This window comes from Vulpes lagopus, chromosome 7 (assembly GCF_018345385.1).
Source record: "Vulpes lagopus strain Blue_001 chromosome 7, ASM1834538v1, whole genome shotgun sequence".
Classification (NCBI taxonomy): Eukaryota; Metazoa; Chordata; class Mammalia; order Carnivora; family Canidae; genus Vulpes; species Vulpes lagopus.
In genome coordinates, this window is record NC_054830.1 from 129,074,175 (window position 1) to 129,092,737 (window position 18,563).

The window sequence follows — 18,563 nt, forward strand, 5'->3', positions numbered from 1 at the left end:
CAGGGACTCCATGAGGAGTCCCGTCCAGAAGAAGCTTTGTGAGGAGGGGCCCTCGTGGCAAGACCTTGTGGCATCCTCACCTCCCCCCACCAGTCTGAGTTTGAAAGGCATGATCTTCACCCCTGTGATGTGATCTCTGTCACCTGTATTCAACCGGGCACCAGGATGCCATCTGAAAACAAAGCGTTTTCCTTCCTTCTGTGGTTCACATTTTTCTGCTGCCCTACCACCATTTTGATCCATAGAAAGAGAGCAGGAAAATGCCATCATGAGGAGGAGTGGCCATAACACACAGGAAGTCCCTTGGGGCTGCAATGGAGGAGGAGAAAGTGTCCTGGTCGATGAAGGAGGTCAAGACAGGTGGCTGAGGAGAGGCAAAAAGTCAGACCCAGGGTCACAGTGCCCCATCCCTGCCTCTTCCCAGCCCCCACACACCGTTATGGTCAAACAGACAGATCCCAAGGGCTATGGGCCCTGCTTTCTGCTTAGATTTAGAGCAGAGTCCACTCCCAATGTAGTGCTAAGTGCAAGGTGAGAAATGGGGGTGGGGGGTGGGGGTGGGCGCTGGTGTGAGTGAACAGACCTGAGCATCAGCCTGGCTCTCCCAGACCCCACGGGTGTGTGTGGGCTCCAGATGTTCCTGTCTTACTCTGGCTGTGGACTGGGAGATGCTGCAGAGGGGACAGGGCATCACAGCACATGACCTGGGCCACGTGGGGCCCAGCACACCTGAGCAGTCCAGGTAAAGAGCCCAAGGCCAAACCTGAACCCCCTAGGCCAGCGTCCCCACTGCCACCAGGGCCCCAGGGTCTCCATGTGATGAGGAGGAAGGGAGGGACCCTGCCAAACAGGCGTTGACCCAGAAAAGACTCAGAAAACCAGGACAGTTTAGACCATCATCTGTGTCCCCCAGCACAAGCAGGGCTCATGAGTAATTCAGAGCTCCCAGCAAAATTCAGGAGCTTTGCTCCAATCCTACTGGCAGCATTATACTCACTTCCAGGGCTGTGAGCACAGCCCTCCCTGAGAGTGATTCACTCATGTTTAGTGCCCTTCCCAACGTTCAGGGCATAAGGAGCCTCCTTGAACACAGTAGGAAGTGGTTTTGCCCTTGCTGAAGCACACGGCCCTTCACACCAGCAGAATCTGTTTGAGTCACTGAGTTCCCAGGCTGTGGGGCATGTTAACCCACCTGGGCCCAGGCTCAGACTAAACACCCAAAAGTGTGGAGCAAGGGAACCAACTGGCGGATGAGAACGCAGATAAACATACTATGTGACACAGGGCACTTCTTGGAGGCACGAGATCTCATTTCCAGACTTGGGCAGAGAGGGGGTGTGTAGACCACCCTGCCTCTACACCTGACGGTCTCTGGCTCCCCAGGCCCGTGTCCCATGTTCATTGGGTGCTGGCTAACTCAGATGCTACCCCCCCCCCAGAGGCTGTTTCCTTGGCCCCCATCACAATCTCGAATGCCCTCATTAGTTCATTAGATTTTTAGCTGCCCTCTCCCTCCCCTGGACCTATGCCCCAAGAACCAGGGGCTCTTCTGTATCTGTGGCTGTTATATTCTCAGGGCCTAGAACCTGTTAGCTCTTAAAGCTTTAGGATGAAGCCCTAGCTCCCTCCATCTGGCCAGCTCCATCCCACTGAGGCTTCCCAGCCCAACCGAACTCCCAAGCCTGCCCTAGGTCGTGCCAAGAGTGTGGCTCCCTCTGAGTGGAATGGCACTAACTCTGGGCTCCCCTTAACTGTGACCTTCTCTCCAGCCAGGCAGAGGGCACTAGCTGTGCCTCAGGGCTGCCAAGGCCCTCATCCACCCTACTGACCTAAAGCAGGTGAGTGTGTCCCTATGAGAGCCAAGTTTCTCAAGGACGAGAGCTGGGCTGGTTTGGCAGATGTCACAAACAAATGACTGTGGCACCTCATTGGTAAGTCATGACCTTCCAAGACCTGTGTCATGGGCTTCCTCGAATCATTTCTTTACCTCCCATACTCTGCCAAGTGAGCTTTATTACCCCTGTTTTACCCGTGGGGAAACAGGCTAGGCGACATTGAGAAATTCACCTACTGAAGCACAAGTGGGAATTGAGGCAAAGGCTTTCTAGAGCAAGATTTGGCAAGTCTGAAATTAAAACCATGCATCCCTATGACCTGATGATTCAAACATCTAGTGTCTACAGTGGAGAAAAAGCTGTGGTCATAAGGAAGAAGGGATGAGGACAGCTGGCCTGCTGGGACATCTTTTCCATGGACAGGAAGAGTCTGTTTTTTTTCATGGGAGTCTATGGTCCTACGACCATAGTCACTTTATGAGAATTCACCCACTTATTTATTCAAAAGATGTTGACTTAACACCTCGTACGTGCTGGGCCCTTTGCATGGGTGCTGACCATGCAAATCAGGTAAGAAGACCCCCTGAATTTGACATTAAATGTGTGACACCTTTCTGTGAACTCCTAATCCCCCTGAGACCTGTCACCAAGCGCCCCTCTGGCAGGGGAGTACCCCAAGATCCCCCGGGTACTTGGAACTGAGGGAGCAGGCTGGCAGCGACAGCTTAAGCTGGCCCAGACCTGGAGCCCAGTGTGGTGCCACACTCGCTGCTTTTCCAGCTCAGCTGTCACCTCCTTGCTGGAGTCTGCAGAGACAAAGTCTGCAGCTGCCTTTAGCTGTCACTGAGGAGTGATGATGCCTGGCCCTCCTTGTCCACGGGTCCTCTAACTCCCGCTTTGACAACCATCAGCTCCCCCAGGGAGGCCAAGGGCAAGATGCTCCCAGACTTCCACATCAGCTGTCAGGCAGCCTCCTAGAGAGGAGAGGGAGGCTGGGGAGAATCCTAGGGGTGGGGGTGGGGGTGGGGTGGCACACGCCCCAGGGAAGAAGAGGTATAGGTAAGGCCAGACCATGGTACATGCCCCTCCCCCAACTGGAACTTTCTTCACCTATGCCATCATCACTGCGGGGGGTGGGAGAGGTGCTTACTGCCCCATTGTCCACCCTGCCCCCCCCTGGAATGTGGGCTCTGTGCAGGCAGGACCACCACCCCATCTTGGGCTTCCTCAGCACCACATTCCAGCACCTGCAGCTGTGTCTGGCACCCAGCAGGTGCAGGTGCTCTTTAAACATCCACTGATTGGGTGAATGAGAGAGTGAGCAAATCTTAGAGAAAACAGGAAGGCACAATAGATGGAAAAGCCAAGGGAAAAACCAGGAGAGTCAGAGCAGTAGATGGAAAACAGTCTGGGGCAAGGGCAAGTGATGTCAAATGCTGTTGGGAAATCAGCGAGAGATAGCCAAGTTGAGGATATGCTTTGGCTCTTCCTCAAGGGTCCAGGAGCACTAGCTCTTCAGACCAGAATGGCAAGAAAGGGACAGGTACTTAGGCCAGGTCGCCACGGAGGGCCCGTCTTCCCACATGTACGTGAATCCCATGTGCCATGCCCCAGCTGCACCACCCAACCTCTCTGAGCCTTGGTGAGCTTATCCAGGAGAGGGAACACACATTGGGCCACTGGGAACAATGTGGGAATAATGTGAGGTGCCTCCTCACACGGGGCTGCCAGGCATAAAAACTCCATCTCCTCCGGCTATGGGGCGACAAGTTTCTGATAACAGAAGGCATAAGCCTCACACTCTCAGAGAGAGAAGTTTCTCTTTTTAGACTCCAGAACAACCTCATCACTCCCCTGTCATAGTATGGCACCACAGGCATCAATCAGCCCTTTGATGCCCCTTAGTCTGACACAAAAGGCTCTGCCAACCTCATCTCCGGCCTGACTCCAGCCCTCTATGCCCCAGCTGGGTCCAACCTCATACTGTGATGTGGTACTGCCACTGGGCCTTTGCACATGCTCTCCTATCGCCTGCAGCAACACCTGCACGCACCAGGCTCCTCTCCTCATTAACCCCTGCCTCTGTTTAGGGGCAGCTCAAGTGGCCCTTGTCTCAGGTGCTCTTCCCCATGACCCCAGAATGCCCTATATTTATACAATCAGTGCTTGCATTAACCAGGACGTAATTACTCTTCCTCTCCTTGCCTCCCATCCCTCCCATGTTCCAAACTCTCTGAGCACAGGAAAATGACAACTCACTTCTGTACCCCAGTGCCCAGAATGGGGCCCTACTTAGATCAGGGGTTCAGAGAGTGCCCAATGCACAAACATGTTGCCAGGAATAGCTCATGTCCACAGGCTACTCTCTGCAGACCCAGGACTCTGCAAAGGACTTTTCTGGTGTCATGCTCACACCAGCACTGGGAGGTGGCACTATTTATCCCCCTCACAGGACACAGCAGGGCAGGCAGTTGCCTCCTTTCTTCTAGGCCAGAAGGAACCATCCACCAGCTGACCGGCCAGACTTGTCCTGCGGTCGTGTTCTGATTCACTTGTGCAATGTGAGGTCTTAATTCCAATTTATTGCTGACATTGAAAAATAATTAGATTTCCCATAAAAGTTGGATTCTCAACTTCCCATGGGAAAAAAAAAAAAAGAAAAGAAAGAGAGCTGGCAACAGTGGGTCTGCACATTCCTCCATGACCACAAGCAAGCAGGACCCAGGAGGAGATCTCCGGGGGCATGCCCTCTCCCGACACCCCAGTCCCCACCACTCCCTACTGTCCACAGCCACCTTCACCCGGGCCTATCCTCCAGCCTGGCTCCATATGAAAGTGTGGCCCTCTCTCAAGCACACACCATCGGCCCTGATGGCTGTACCTCCTGGCAGAGCACAGGGCCATGCTCTCAGGCCAGTGGGACACACATGAGGATGTCTCGCTACAGCCCATGGCATCAGCATGCCCCAAAGCCTGGGGAGCTGTCGTGCAACAATGGGAACTTCTGCTTCCCATTCTCCCACCCTGTGCTCTGGCCAAGCCCAAACCCAAATGTGTCCCCCATTGCCAGAGAACCCTGCTTACTTCCCTTCAACTTACGGGAAGCCAGTTTCAGTGTCAGGTTCCAGAGCTGGTTTTCTCTTTCCCAGGAACCAGAACCAGAGACACGTGAACAGGGACTTGGGGCAGAACCTTCACCCTGGCTGGCTTGCAATTCCAGGGACAGTTCATGAGATGATACCCGCCTCCCCCGGGGACCAGCAGAAAACATTCCTGACCTGCCACTGCCTTCCCCACCATCACCACAAGGCCCCAACATTCTTGGAAGTTAGTGAGAAATGGAGCCTGGACGCCTTTGATTGTTTGCAAACCCTGGCAGGGCTTTGGTAAACCCAGGCCAATTTCTGGATTAAATTAGAAAAGAAAAAAGGAAAAATATTGGAATCCTGGCACAGAGAGAAATCATTCATTCAACAAAATTTGTTTATGAACATACTGTACAGAGGCTTGTCCCCATGCTAGGAGGGGTCAAAGGGTATGGCCTCTACTATGAAAGCACAGAAGTCTGTGGAGCACAATTCTCTGTGGTCCTAAGGAATGTGACTGCCCTCCATAGAAGAGATGATTTGGGGGCTGAGGAGTTCTTCCAGAACATAGGCAGTTAACACAGCTGGGAGAGACAGCTCTGTCTGCCCAGAAATCTGTTCTTCTTACTCTGCTGTTTTAAAAATGATTATTAAATCAGCTCCTTTAATTGCTTTTGAAAGAATCCCCAAAGTGACCTCACAGGTCCACTGAGCTGGCAAGGCTAGGGTGGGAGTGGGGTGAACTAAGGTCTGAGCAGGGAGAGGGTGGAGCTCAGCTTAAGGGTGGTGTGGCCTGCAGGAAAGGGCTGCTCCAGCTGCAGAGGATTTGTGGTCTGAAAAGGGTGAGGGGAACCTTGTCTCCTAGGGGCTGTGCTGGCCTTTATGGGTTCTTGGAGCATGTGGAATGTTCAAAGATGAAGAAACCAAGGGCAGGGCAAGGTGGGAACTTTGCCAGACAGGGAAAAGGCAGGATCTGGTCCGCATTCTATACCTAGCTGAGGCCACAACTCATGGGGAACTCAAAGTATGGAGGAATTTCTTTAGAGCCAGATAACAAATATTTTGTGGGCACCAGGGAGTGAGTATTGTCAGGCTTGGGGACCACATGTCTCTGTCCCAGCAACTCTGCTGTGAGAGCACAAAGCATCCACAGACCATTCATAAATGAGGGTGTAGCTGTATCCCAGAACTTTGTTTAAAAAAGGATAACTGGCTGGATTTGGCCCTGGGGCTATAGTTTTGGCAACATTACTCGAGAATCTCTGTTTATCTTAAAAAGTTCTGTGAATTTTGCTTTAACCTAGTAATATGCCCAAGGCTAGTTTGATATAAAATTGATGTTTTAAAATGTTTGTCATACAAAAAGGGTGACACTTCTGGGGCAGACAGTGGTGGCCTCCACAGCCTCTGCCAAATGCTCACAGAGGCAAAGAGAGGATCCTGAGCCACCTTCGGGGTGGGGGTGGGGGGGCGGGCGGAGACATCCCTCATCAGAGCAACACTGGTTAGCGCTTCAGCTGAAGGCTCTAAACCACATAAGCAGCCCTGGTTTGGGCCCAAGGTGTAGATTTCTGGAAGTCCTGGCAAAAATTTTGCTTTTCAAAGATGCATGTGTGAACATGTTACTTTAGTCAAGGCTCTGGTCTTCCCCCAAGATATTTGTCACCTGAGCCAGGAGAAAAGCCACTATCTGTGCCTGGCAAGGGAACTGGAGGTGCCATGAACATTCAGGCTGCATATGAGCATGACTCCTGGCATGCGCTGCTACGGCACCAAGTTTGGAAGCAGAGACTTGCTCAGGGGCTGGCAGAGCAGGTCGGGGAAAATGTGGTGATTCCCTGGTAGAGCCAGCAAGTGTGTTCAGGCGTGTTGTCTGAAGCCCAGCCTGGGAGCACCAGACATAGCAGGGAGCACATTTCTAAGGAGAAAGAGTCAGCGGTTCCCAGTGTACCGAGAGAGCCCGTAGGAGAGGGGCATCCCAGGCAGAAGGAAGCTCCTTGATCCCAGGGCTGGGTCAGTGGAAGCCACAGCATGAGCCAGGGTAGAAGGCAGGGAGGAGTAGGAACAGGAGTGGGATGACAGCAGAGGGAGGCCAGCTGTGGAGGGTCACATCTAAGCAGAGAGATGGGTGGGGCCCAGCAGTGGTGCAGGGATGGGGCCTGGAGGAGCCAGCATGGCTAGACGGGCCACATATCTGGCCATGGCTTGTAGTTCCACCCTCCCAGCCCTCCCAGCACCGGAAAGGAGATCCTTCCTCCCTCGAGCAGTGGACAGACCCTCTCAAATGGGTTTCCCAGGAGTTCCCAGCCTCTCTGACTAGGCTAAGGACCCCTGGGCTAAGGGAATGGGGCCTCATCCTGGGTTTGCCAGCAACCTTCGAGGCTCTGGGATTTGAGAGCTAGAAACCAGTGTGAGGGCCCCAGAGGATGAAGCCACCACCCACAACCTGGCCTGTGTTCAGAAGGCCTTAGCACCCTCTTAGGCACAGCCTTCTTCATCTGGGCAGAAAGCCGAGAGTGGGTATAGCTTTGGGTTGAGCCTCTGGACAAGCAGAGGATAGAGAAGGGCCATGGAAAATGGGGCCCTAATGCAGGAAGCACAGGCCACATCATGTATATGGGGATGGTTGGGCCAGGCTGTGGGGTCTCAGGGCAGAGCTCATGTTCCCAAGTTCCTAGGCCAGTGACCAAGGCCCGTACCCACAAAGGCCCTGCCCTTGGGGTTTAATGCTCTGTGGTTGCTGTCTTGAAATTCTTCATCATTTTACCTTTGAATTTGTGTCTTGTAAGTAAAGTCCAATGTGATAGTGAAGTCTTGGCTCACATGTGGTCACGCCTGCACAGGACAAGGTCCTGGCCACCCACTCCCCACCCTTTGATCACGGCCACCCTCTGCTCTGGGCAGGGGCCTGCCCACAGGTGCAAGAAGGGTACACGTGCCCTGTGGCTTCTCGGACCAGGACATGGCAGTAGTGGTCCCACCCAGGGCAGGCAGCTCCACACAAGTGTTGGTGGAGGTGAGCGCCTCACACAACCCTGTCCAGGTACTGAAGTGTAAAGAACCTTGACCATCTGCCCTGGGTGGGGGTAGGGGCCTAGGAGAAGGAGAGATGCTGGTTTCAATATTCCCAGACCCCACCCCATGCCAGGGCACAGCATGATGTGTTCTTCCAGTGGCAGCAGGTGGGGGACAAAGCAGCTGGCAGGCCCAGAGGGCATAGCCCATGTTGCTAGCTGGGACCCTGGGGCACCTATGAGAATCTGTGCTTAAGGGAGTGCTCCCTTCACTGTCTCCATTCCTGGGGGCTTCTTTCTTCCTCCTTCCAACCTTTTCTGAGTCTGGCTTGTGTTTTGCCTGAACTTCTGGCACCCTCCGAGCACGAGCCACAAAATACAAATCTGTTTAATTTTGGTGATTCCACATCCAAGTTAAATGCTGTAATAGCTTCATTTAAAATAAGCTTTATTAAAAAAAAAAAAAAATTAAAAAAAAAAATAAAATAAAATAAAATAAGCTTTGTACAATATAAAAATAGTTGGTAAATTTCATAATAATAATTTAAAATTAGGGCAGCCCCAGTGGCTCAGCGGTTTAGTGCTGCCTTCAGTACAGGGCGTGATCCTGGAGACCCAGGATAGAGTCCCATGTCGGGCTCCCTGCATGGAGCCTGCTTCTCCCTCTGCCTGTGTCTCTGCCTCTCTCTCTCTCTCTCTCTCTCTCTCTCTCTGTGTGTGTGTGTGTGTGTGTGTGTGTGTATGTCATTAATAAATAAATAAAATCTTTTAAAAAATAATTTAAAATTCTAATTTTTCATTCCTTAGAGCAACAATCAGTAGAAAACTTTTAAATCTTGACATGCTGAGAAACAGAGATCAGAGGAAAAGGGAAAGGCTTCATATGTACCTTTTGTGGCATTTCTTCCTCATCTCTGAACAAAAGAGCCACATCTTTACTTGGCCCTGGGCCCCAGAAGTTTGGTAACAGAAGACACTCTGAGTGTGGGGCTGTGGCGGCTAGAACGCAGCAAGAAGGGCCAGGTGATCAGTGCAAGGCCGTGGGTTTGGGAAATGATGCTGCTGACAACAAGCCATGCGAATCTGCCAGAGCAACCAGAGTAAAGCTCCAGAAGATTAACTTCTGGGGGAGAGCATGAAGTGCTAAACACAGCACCCAAGGGAAAAGCTGAGGAGAGAAAGATGTCAGGATACCACTATACACAGAAATGTAAACCATTGCAAACTGCCCCAAACAAAACAAAGGGCAAAGAACAAAAGTATGGAGGATATTTCCCACCCACATGACAAACAAAAAAGTTAGCCTATGCTAATATAAAGGTTCTTCAAATTAACAAGAAGGAAACTAATATCCCAATAGAATAAAGGACATGAATAGGCCTACCCTAAACATGGAAAATGATTGCTGTTTTAAGGTACATAGATATTTTTTTACAGATGCAACCTCATTACATTAAAAAAAATACAACTTAATGACAAAAAGTATATCCCAGCTGTAGCTTTCAAATTACCATAGCTGAAAAGAATTCAGTGCTATGAGAAGAGGAGACAGGCATTTGCTCAATGGAGTGTGAATAGGTTAAACCCTTACAGAGAACATTCTGGCACAGAAAGTTTTAAAATGCACATATTGGGATGCCTGGATGGCTCAGTGGTTGAGCATCTGTCTTTGGCTCAGGCCACGATCCCAGGGTCCTAGGATCAAGTCCCACATCAGGCTCCCCATGGGGAGCCTGCTTCTCCCACTGCCTGTGTCTCTGTCTCTCTCTGTGTGTGTCTCTCTCATTAATAAATAAAATCTTTTAAAATAAAATAAAATGTACATACCTGTTGACCAAGCATTGTACTTTTAGGGACTCAGTTTAAGGAAATAGTAAAGGAGTAATAGATTTAGCTGATATTCATTACAGCTAGTGGCTAATCTGACCTCTAATAGAGAAAATAAATTTTGTTATATGAATATGTCATATCAATAATCAATTACATAAAAAGTATGCTATGTGATTCAATATGATGCCATCATTAAAATGAGGCAGCAGGTGGGACGCCTGGATGGCTCAGTTGAACATCTGCCTTTGGCTCAGGTCATGATCCTGGGGTCCTGGGATCCAGTCCCACATCAGGCTCCCTGCAGGAAGCCTGCTTCTCCCTCTGCCTATGTCTCTGTCTCTCTCTGTATGTCTCTTATAAATAAATAAAACCTTTTAGAGAAATAAAATAAAATAAAAACAAAAACAAAATGAGGTAGTAGGCCTCATTGGTAGGAGAAAATATTCACATACCTGCAGGAATATATTCTAATTTTCCATCCTAAATAATATGTTGTCTGTGTTAGGTACAGTATCTTTTAATAAACAAAGAATGTTATTTTCATGATTTAGAGAAGAAAAGAAGGAAATGGGATCTGGCAGGAGATGCTGGAATGGGCTGGTAGGGGTGGGGAGTCTGAATGCCCGGAGACATTTTCTGCACCCAGGTGGCTCTTGTGATGCTCAGCAAACATTTCCAACCCTTCTCACCCTCCAGAGTGTCTGACATGGAGAGAGGGACAGACTGATTAACTCCCATTTCTCTATGAAAAAAGGGAATAAAATATCTTGTCCATAAATGCAGGAAAAAAGTGATACCTCTAAGTGATTTCCCACTGCCCTTAGGGTCACATTCAAGTCCCTCTCCACATCCAGTGACTGCTCCTGCTCAACTGCAACTTCTCTTCCTACCTGGGCCCCTTTTTCCCCCACACCAGCTCTTTTTCACACTTTGAAATGTGCTGACCTCACCCCTGTCTCAGGGCCTTTGCACCACCTGTTTCCTTTCAACACTCTATCCTGCCACTTCCCACAGACACCCACTATCATTCAATTCTTAGCTCCAATGTTACTTTCTATGCACGTCCTCACTGACCACCTGCATAAAGTGGCTTACCTTTCCCAGTCCTTCTCCACCTCACCTTTGTATTTCTTTCATTGTCTTTATCTGAAATTATCTCTTTGCTTGAATATTGTCTATGCCCCCCACCAGAATGCTATGGCTATGTCCTGTCATGCTTGTGGCTATACCCCTTGCCTGACATATAGAAGATGCCCAGTGAACATCTGTTGACTGAATGGTCAGGTGCCAGCTGTATTAGTCAGCATAGGATGAGCTATGCTGCATAACAAAGTCTCCACCATATCAATAGCTTAACACAATAAACCTGGCATGTGTTTCCTTATACACATCACAGTCCATTGCAGGTTGAATGATTCTGGCCCATTTTATACCTGCACCTACTAGGACATATGGCTCCCAAGGTCACCGTGTTAGGGAAAGAAACAGAGAGAGGGGACACACTGAATAGGTACAAGGTAGGGGAGCGAGTGGATATCTGAGGAAACAAACGTCTATGTCACACCAGGACCCACACATCCCAGCCCAGATTCTGCCACAAAGAGACCCCAAAGGGAGCCCTGGAGGCAGAATCACCCTGAATGATGAAGGAAACCAGCCCAGCTTCCAGCTGTCAGGGTCCAACTGCACCTGCCTTCTGTCCACCTGGGCCTCTGCCCCTCCTCAGAGCCTGCACTCCCAGGCTCCTGCCACCAGAACCTTCACCAGACCCTCCTCCCAGGGCCTTTATGATCTTCTTCAGGGGACAGGCTGTGTCCATCCAGAGCTGGTCCCCAAGCCTCAGACACTGGAAGTGTTTCCGCCTTCGCCCCGGATGACCTCACAGCTGACCAAATGCCTCACTTGGAGCACAGTCAGGGCCAGCTGCTGCCACATCTGTCCTCCACATTGCTGATTTGGCTTTAGGGCTGGGAGGCCCCATAACCAGCTGTGTACTTGCAGGGAGAGGGAGACCTGCTCTGGCCAGGGCTTCCAGGGCCACTCAGGGCTCTGGCTGCAGCTCCAGATGAGCCAGTACCCTAGGGTCTCAGGGCCACAACACAGTAGCCACTGGTCACAATGGTGATTTAAAGCCAAATGTAAATTAATTACAAATTACCCATTGAATGGCTATAATCAAAAAGAAAAAGAAAAAGTGTTGGTGAGGATGAGAAACCAGAACCCTGAGGCGCTGCTGGGAAGGAAGGTAAATTGGGGCAGCTGCTGGGGACAACAACAGTAGGGAGGTTCCTCATAAAGTAAAAAATAGAACTACCATATAATCCAAAAATTCCACCCCCGGGTATATGCCCAAAAGAACTGAAAGCAGGGACCTGAAGAGATACTTGTATACCCGTGTGCACAGCCACATTTTTCACAATAGCCAAGAGGTGGAGCAGCTCCAGGACTCCTCGACAGGTGAATGAATAAACACAACGGGATATGCTTCAGCCTTTAAAAAAAAAAGGGCATTCTGGCACATGCCACAACACGGATAGGCCTTGAGGACATTCTGCTAAGTGAAATAAGCCAGTCACAAAAAGACAAACATCCCTCTTATATGAGGTACCCAGAGTAGTCAAAATCATAGAGACAAAAATAGAATGGTGGTTGCTGGGGGCTGGAGAAGGGGGCAGGGGGGGTTAGTGTCCGATGGGGACAGTTTCAGCTCTGCAGGATGAAAGACTTGTGGGGATGGCTGCGCAACGGTGGGAATGTAGTTCATGCCACTGAACTGCACACTTTAAAATGGTGACGGTGGTAAATTTTACTTGTATTTGACCACAGTCAAAAAAAATTTTTTAATTAGGATTTAAAAGTCTATTGAAAATAAAATAAGATAAAAATTCAGTTCTCTCATCATGTCAGCCACATTCTAAGTGCTCAAGGGCTGGCTAGTGGTAGCTGCACTGGACAGGGCAGAATTTCGAGCATTTCCAGCATTGTAGAAGGTTCTGTTGGACGGCGCTGCTCTGGCTGGTCACCCTTTCTCACGGACTCACGATTCCTCAATCTCCCTCCTCCCCAGGACTTCGGAATTCTCTCCCAGGTATACATGGCCCTGAAGGAGGACACAGAGCTTGACAGGGTATTAACTGTCAGGGCAAAGCACTCTCAAACAGGGTGCCTCACCTACCCCACCATGCGGGAGGGGAGCTCCGGTTAGAGGGGCAAACATCCCCCCTTCTCCCTGAGCCCCAGGCTGGCTGGCATGCCCTGGGACAAGCATACATCCCATAAACGCTCGCTTTATGCCACAGGGGAGAAAGGACTTGACCCAACTACTCTTCCTCAGCTCCTCCAATTTATCTCCTAAAATCCTTTTTATGCTGTGACAAAATGTTTCCATTTAGAGAATTTTTGTATTTCTCAGGTTTTTCAAGAAACTAACCAAACCATCCTATTATCCAAAGTTGGGGTACAGTCGGAGCACAAGGGTGTAAATGAAGTTACCTGACCAGACCAAGAGAAAGTTCAAGCCTTCCTCCTATTGGCTCATGCAGCACGAGGCATGTGTGACAGAGGGACCCTCCACACCAGGTAATGATGGGACCAGGAGTCAACCCAAGTGTGACATAATAATAAATATATACTGGTTTCTGCCCCCCAGTTCCTGGCATGGACTCCTAAACCCTGTAATGTCCCAGGGACAGGGTGACAGAAGCAGTTTTGTTATTCCTAATGAGCCTCTTTCAACGTTACCTGAGTTTATGCTAATGAAGTGACTCTTGGTGGGCTCTAGATAGTTTCAGGATGGGGGGACTGCTGCCAGAGGCACCAACCAGGCAATCAGAAGGTTGGAACTTCCAGCACCCATCCTCTGTCCCTGTCTCAGGCTTCTAAGGATAAAGAGGATCTGGGGATTGAGTTCAATCACCCACAGCCAATAAAATCTCCACAAAATCCCTAAACCATGGAGTTCTGAGAGTTTCCAGGTTAGTGAGCACACTGAGGTGCTGGGGTGTAGTGCTCCCAGAAAGGGCAGGGAAGCTCTCAACCCCCTCCCACCTGCCTTGCCCCATGCATCTTTGCCATGTGACTACTCTGGAGTTGCATCATTTATAATATACCAGCGATAGTGAGTTGGGTTTTCCTGAGTTCTGTGAACTGTTCTTGCAAACATGTGAAACTGAGGAGGGGTTCCTTCGACTTATCGCTGGTTGGGTCTTCTAACCAGGCTGTAGTTGGGCCAGTCTTGTGGGACTGAGCCCTTACCCCATGGGGTCCATGTTAACTCTGGGTAGTTAGCATCGGAAGCGCTTGGTGCAGAAAACCCATAGATCTGGTATCAGAAGAGTTGATGTGACTACAGAAGACAGTCCTCCTTCAGCAGGACTCTCAACCGGGCTGGAAGGCCGTGTAATGCTTGGAGAGGAGTGCATATTTTCAAGGCAGTCTCATAGAGTTAGTGTGAAGACTGCCTATGATAACGCACGGTAAATGCCCAGCACGCGCCTGGCACACAGTCACTCATAGGAGCTCAATGACTGTAGGCATCATGGTTGTTTTATTATTACTACACTTTTCAAAAATAAGATGAGATTAAATGTGACAACCGTCCAAAGTAAAACACACTCTGCAAATCTAACTGACTTTGGCCCCACCTTGTAGATGAGAGGGCTGAATTCCAGAAAGTCAATGACTCACCTAAGGCAGGCAGAGAAGAAGGTGGACAGGTGGGCAGAGATCTCTCTGCCTAGCCATCAGCTCGTTCGCATCCTCTTGCCCCTGACCTACCTCTCCACTGGGGCCTTGGGGGGCCTTGCCCCCGGACTTGGTTACCTGTCCCTCAGCCCCGCTGCTCCACCCCCACCACCGGCTCCTACTTACAATGTTCATGAGTGTGAGCAGGTATTTCTGCACATGCTCCTTCCCATGGAACTGGACCACAGAGTCATCCACACCCAGCAGGACCTCAATGTTGTAGTCACCGTCGGCAGCATGCCTTCGTGTCCTGCGCCTTGAGCCATTGACATGCTTCTCCAGGACACCCAGGGCATGGCTGAGGTTATCCAGGCTGCCCAGCAGGGCCCCTAGAAAGACAGAGGACACAGTCTGCAGTAGCAGCCCAGACTTACCAGGTACATCCAAACATGGCAATACCCCAGCTGGGTGCAACTCGGCACCAGCCTGGCCATCATTATTGAAAACTCACAGGACCCAAACTGTCCCCATTTTACAGAAGAATGAACCAAGTTTCAGAGGGGGTAGGGTGCATGCCAAATGGGCTCGGACCCAGAAGCATACAAACCAATGCCTCAGCCATCACAGAGCCTAGGGCCTGACACCAAGGGATGAATGGAGAGGCTGAGAAGCTGGGATGCCCAGCTGGGAAAGTGTATGACCAGAGCCAGCTCTTTTCACCCGTTCACATACTTGAATACCCAAGAAGGGCTGCTCAGGTGTCAAAGGTCTGGTGTCCCTGGTGTGGCCACCACATGATAACCAGGGAGACTGAGACCCAGACCTGATGGTATGTGTCCCCACATCATCTCCTTAGGCAGCTCCCCTTCTGAAACCTTCCTCTGCTGAAGGAAGGCCCCTCATCTGTGGACCAAGCCCACCTACCCCACTCCAGGGTTGATACCTCCCATTGGCGCCCCTCCCCAGTGAATTATGCCTACCCCTGGACACAAGCTGAGGATATGGGTAGTTATGTGACTCAACTGTGCAGGGACCATGGCCCTCTGGTGACAGCTCTCCAAAGTCAGCCGGGGTGGGGGAGGGGGCCCAAGGGGCCTCAGCCAAGGACCCCAGAATATCATCTCACTGTCTTCACAGCTGTGGGATCTGCCTCAGCTCTCTTCTCCTCCTCTGCCACCAGGGCCTGGAGCCTACCCTGGACTAGAGCTCCCACTCCCAGCCCTTCCCTGTCTGCACTCTCAGGGTCACAGCTGAGCTGACCAGGCTGACCTTTGTCATTGCCAGCAGCCCCAGACCACACTGCCTGCTAAGTTCCAGTGCCAAAGCCTTTGGAAGCCCCCCACATCCCTGTCTTGGTCTCTGTGTCTGTGCTGGGGCCCTAACCCCAGGGTCTAGCTTCTCCTTGGCATTCCCAGGCACCTGCCCTGGGAAGGACCTGGGATCTCAGGTCATCAGGCCATCACCAACCCAGGCTATGGTGTCCAGTCCCTGCAGCCTCTGCTACTGGAGGTGGGGTCCATGCTCCCGGCAGCACCATGTCTCTACAAAGAGTCTTCCAGAATAATTCTCACTCGTCCCCAAAGCTTCTGGTCTGCTGCCTCCTCCAGATAGAAGGAAGAAATCCCTCCATGTCACAGTGGCACACAGCAGATGCTGGAGGCAGAACGAAGCCTCTGAAAGGAGCGTGGCAGCTCCCAGTCCAGGGAGGCAGCCTGCCCGCCAGTCCTGCCCCACCACTCAGCCCTGTGCATATGTCTCCTCAGCCAGGGCTGACAGACGGGCCTCTGTGCTGTACACTGCTGTCCCCTCTTTACAGACAGAAAGACTAATGAAACTCCAGCACAGCAGACTGTTGGCCAGGAGCTCTCTGCTCTGCACCTGCTGTCTGCTAGGTGAGAGGCACAAACCTGCCACCGGCCTGGGACAGACCTATCAAGAAGGGAAAGTGAAGGTAAAGGAGGTGAAGGAGGTAAAGGAGGTGAAGTCGGGCCAGGGCTGAGCAACTGCTGGCATTCCTGTACTTCCTGGGGTCCTTGTGCCCCCTGCTCTAGCCCTGCTATCCCCCAGGGCACCCTGACCCCCACACACACGCTCGCACTTGGCAGATGCTGCCCAGGCTCCTCCAGGGCTGGGGACACTGGGAAGGCAGGCATACAGGCAGCGCCCATTCAGAGCTGATCATCCTGCTGGGCTTCCTGGAGATGATTCAGGGCCATCTTTGCCACTCCCAGAGGAGACACCAGCTACTTAAATCTGACAGGGGGTTTGAGGAATTGCTACTCTATTTTTATACATTTATTTCTTTGCATTTCCAACAAGCAGGGACAGCTCACCTTTAGAACCACCTTGAGAAGCAGAAAAATGGTAATTTCCATTAAAAAAAAAAAAAAAAAACCTTCCCTGGGGAAGAGGCTAGATGTTACCCTCTGCCCCTCTCAAGCCAAGGGTCACTGACGGGTGGTCCCCGGGCAAAACCAGACCAGAGAGGCATGTACTAGGGCCATGTGGTGTTTTAAAAAGACCTTATTTGATTGACAGTATTTCAAAATTGGGAGAGTTCATGTTAAACAAAATCTAGAAGAGCCATCTTCTCTTGAGGAGGTGATGAACAGGTAACACCAGGCTGCGGATTGACAGCCATGCCTGGAGGTAGGACCCACGGGGACCATGTCCCCAGGCCACCTGCCCGAGACCCTCACTGCCCTCCTGACCCCCCAAAGGCATCATAGTATGCTCCTGCCCCTAACCCTGGGAGCTGCCACGCAGTATATCCCTCCCAATATTCCCTGTGGGTGGGAGGGTAAAGGGGCTGCCACCAAGCCAGAGCTGGCTGGGACACATCTTGTAGCTGCTTCTGCCAAGCAAGCACAGTATTTAGCTACATTTATGTTACAGGTCCATTAAAAACAGCAACATTTCTTAAAGATGCAACAGAAATGACAATTTTATCTCAAGCATAATTACTACTGCTCAAGTTATTACTTTAATTATGCTGATTTGGGGGGGTGACTTGGACATTATGTTCTAGAACAGCTTCCCCCAAGACCTAAGCCCAAGGGCAAAGTGCAGATGAGGAGAGGCAGGTGACAACCCTGCCTTGCAGCCCGGCCCCTGGAAGCCTCCTCCCTGCTCAGGCCTGGCAGGACATAGGAGCAACCCCAGGATCTGCGGGGTCTGCCAAGACGGCCCAAGGCCACATGAGCACTGACAGACCCAGCAGCCAGGCTGACATTCCTTCCACCGTGCCAATCTTGGGTATTTCTTCAGTTTCCCAGAAATGGGCTCAGTCCTAAAGCCCAGGCCATGCAGAGACCCCGACCGACCACACCCTGGTCCTAGCAGGCCTGTCTCTCAAGCCACGTCCTGCTGCAGGGAGTTCAGCTCCCGTCTGGTCCTGGGTCAGCCGCCTAGTAATTCCCTGACACCAACGCTGGCCTTCTGGGCTTGTCCATGTGCACTTGGTTGCTTCCCTGGCCTGAGGCCCTCTGCTTCTGTTGGTCCCTTAGGGTCAGAGGTGGGCTCACTGCCATGCTCCCCTCAACCCCTGGAGCCCCTGCATGCCTGCAACCATGTGCTAAGCCACAGTGACAGAGAGTTCACCCTGCTCTTGCTCCATCCCTCACTACTGGCTCAGGCCAGGATAACAAGCTGTCAACACTGCCCACCTCCTGCTGAGGTGTGAGGACAGCATTGCCCTGGCTCCTGTTGCCCTCCGCACACACCTCCCCCACCGGTGGCTGCTGGTTCCCATGGGTGGCTGATCCATGGTAGACAGAAGACTGCATCCCTGCAGGCCAAGCCCACCCCACCCCCCAACTGGATGCATCTGTAATGGAACCCTATTTTTCTAATGCATAACCACAGGGATTTTAGTTCCCAGCATGCCCTGTGTTGGGGGGACTCTTCTGCAGGGCAACTGGGCTTTTTTTGCTCCTGTCTCAGGCAATTGATAACATGGCAAGAAGCTTCCAAGAGCCGCCCTCAGTTTTTGAGTCTCCAGAGGGGATCAAGCAAGACACCTCAGATGATCAAGGAAAGGACAAGAGAAGAGCAAACAGAATTGGATCCAGGGAATCCCAAAGCATCTGTCCTCCAGGGGAATCAGTGGGTCATAG

At 51.2% G+C, this 18,563-nt stretch overlaps 1 protein-coding gene across 2 annotated transcripts in view; it reads right to left on the reverse strand.

Moving 5' to 3' along the window:
• Positions 1-18,563, reverse strand: part of ADAMTS2 (ADAM metallopeptidase with thrombospondin type 1 motif 2) — a 231,809-nt gene that overhangs the window by 81,512 nt on the left and 131,734 nt on the right. For both annotated transcript variants that reach the window (XM_041761970.1, XM_041761971.1), the window contains exon 4: positions 14,635-14,837. In XM_041761970.1, coding sequence (XP_041617904.1) covers positions 14,635-14,837 — 203 coding nt within the window. The remainder of the gene's footprint in view (positions 1-14,634; positions 14,838-18,563) is intronic.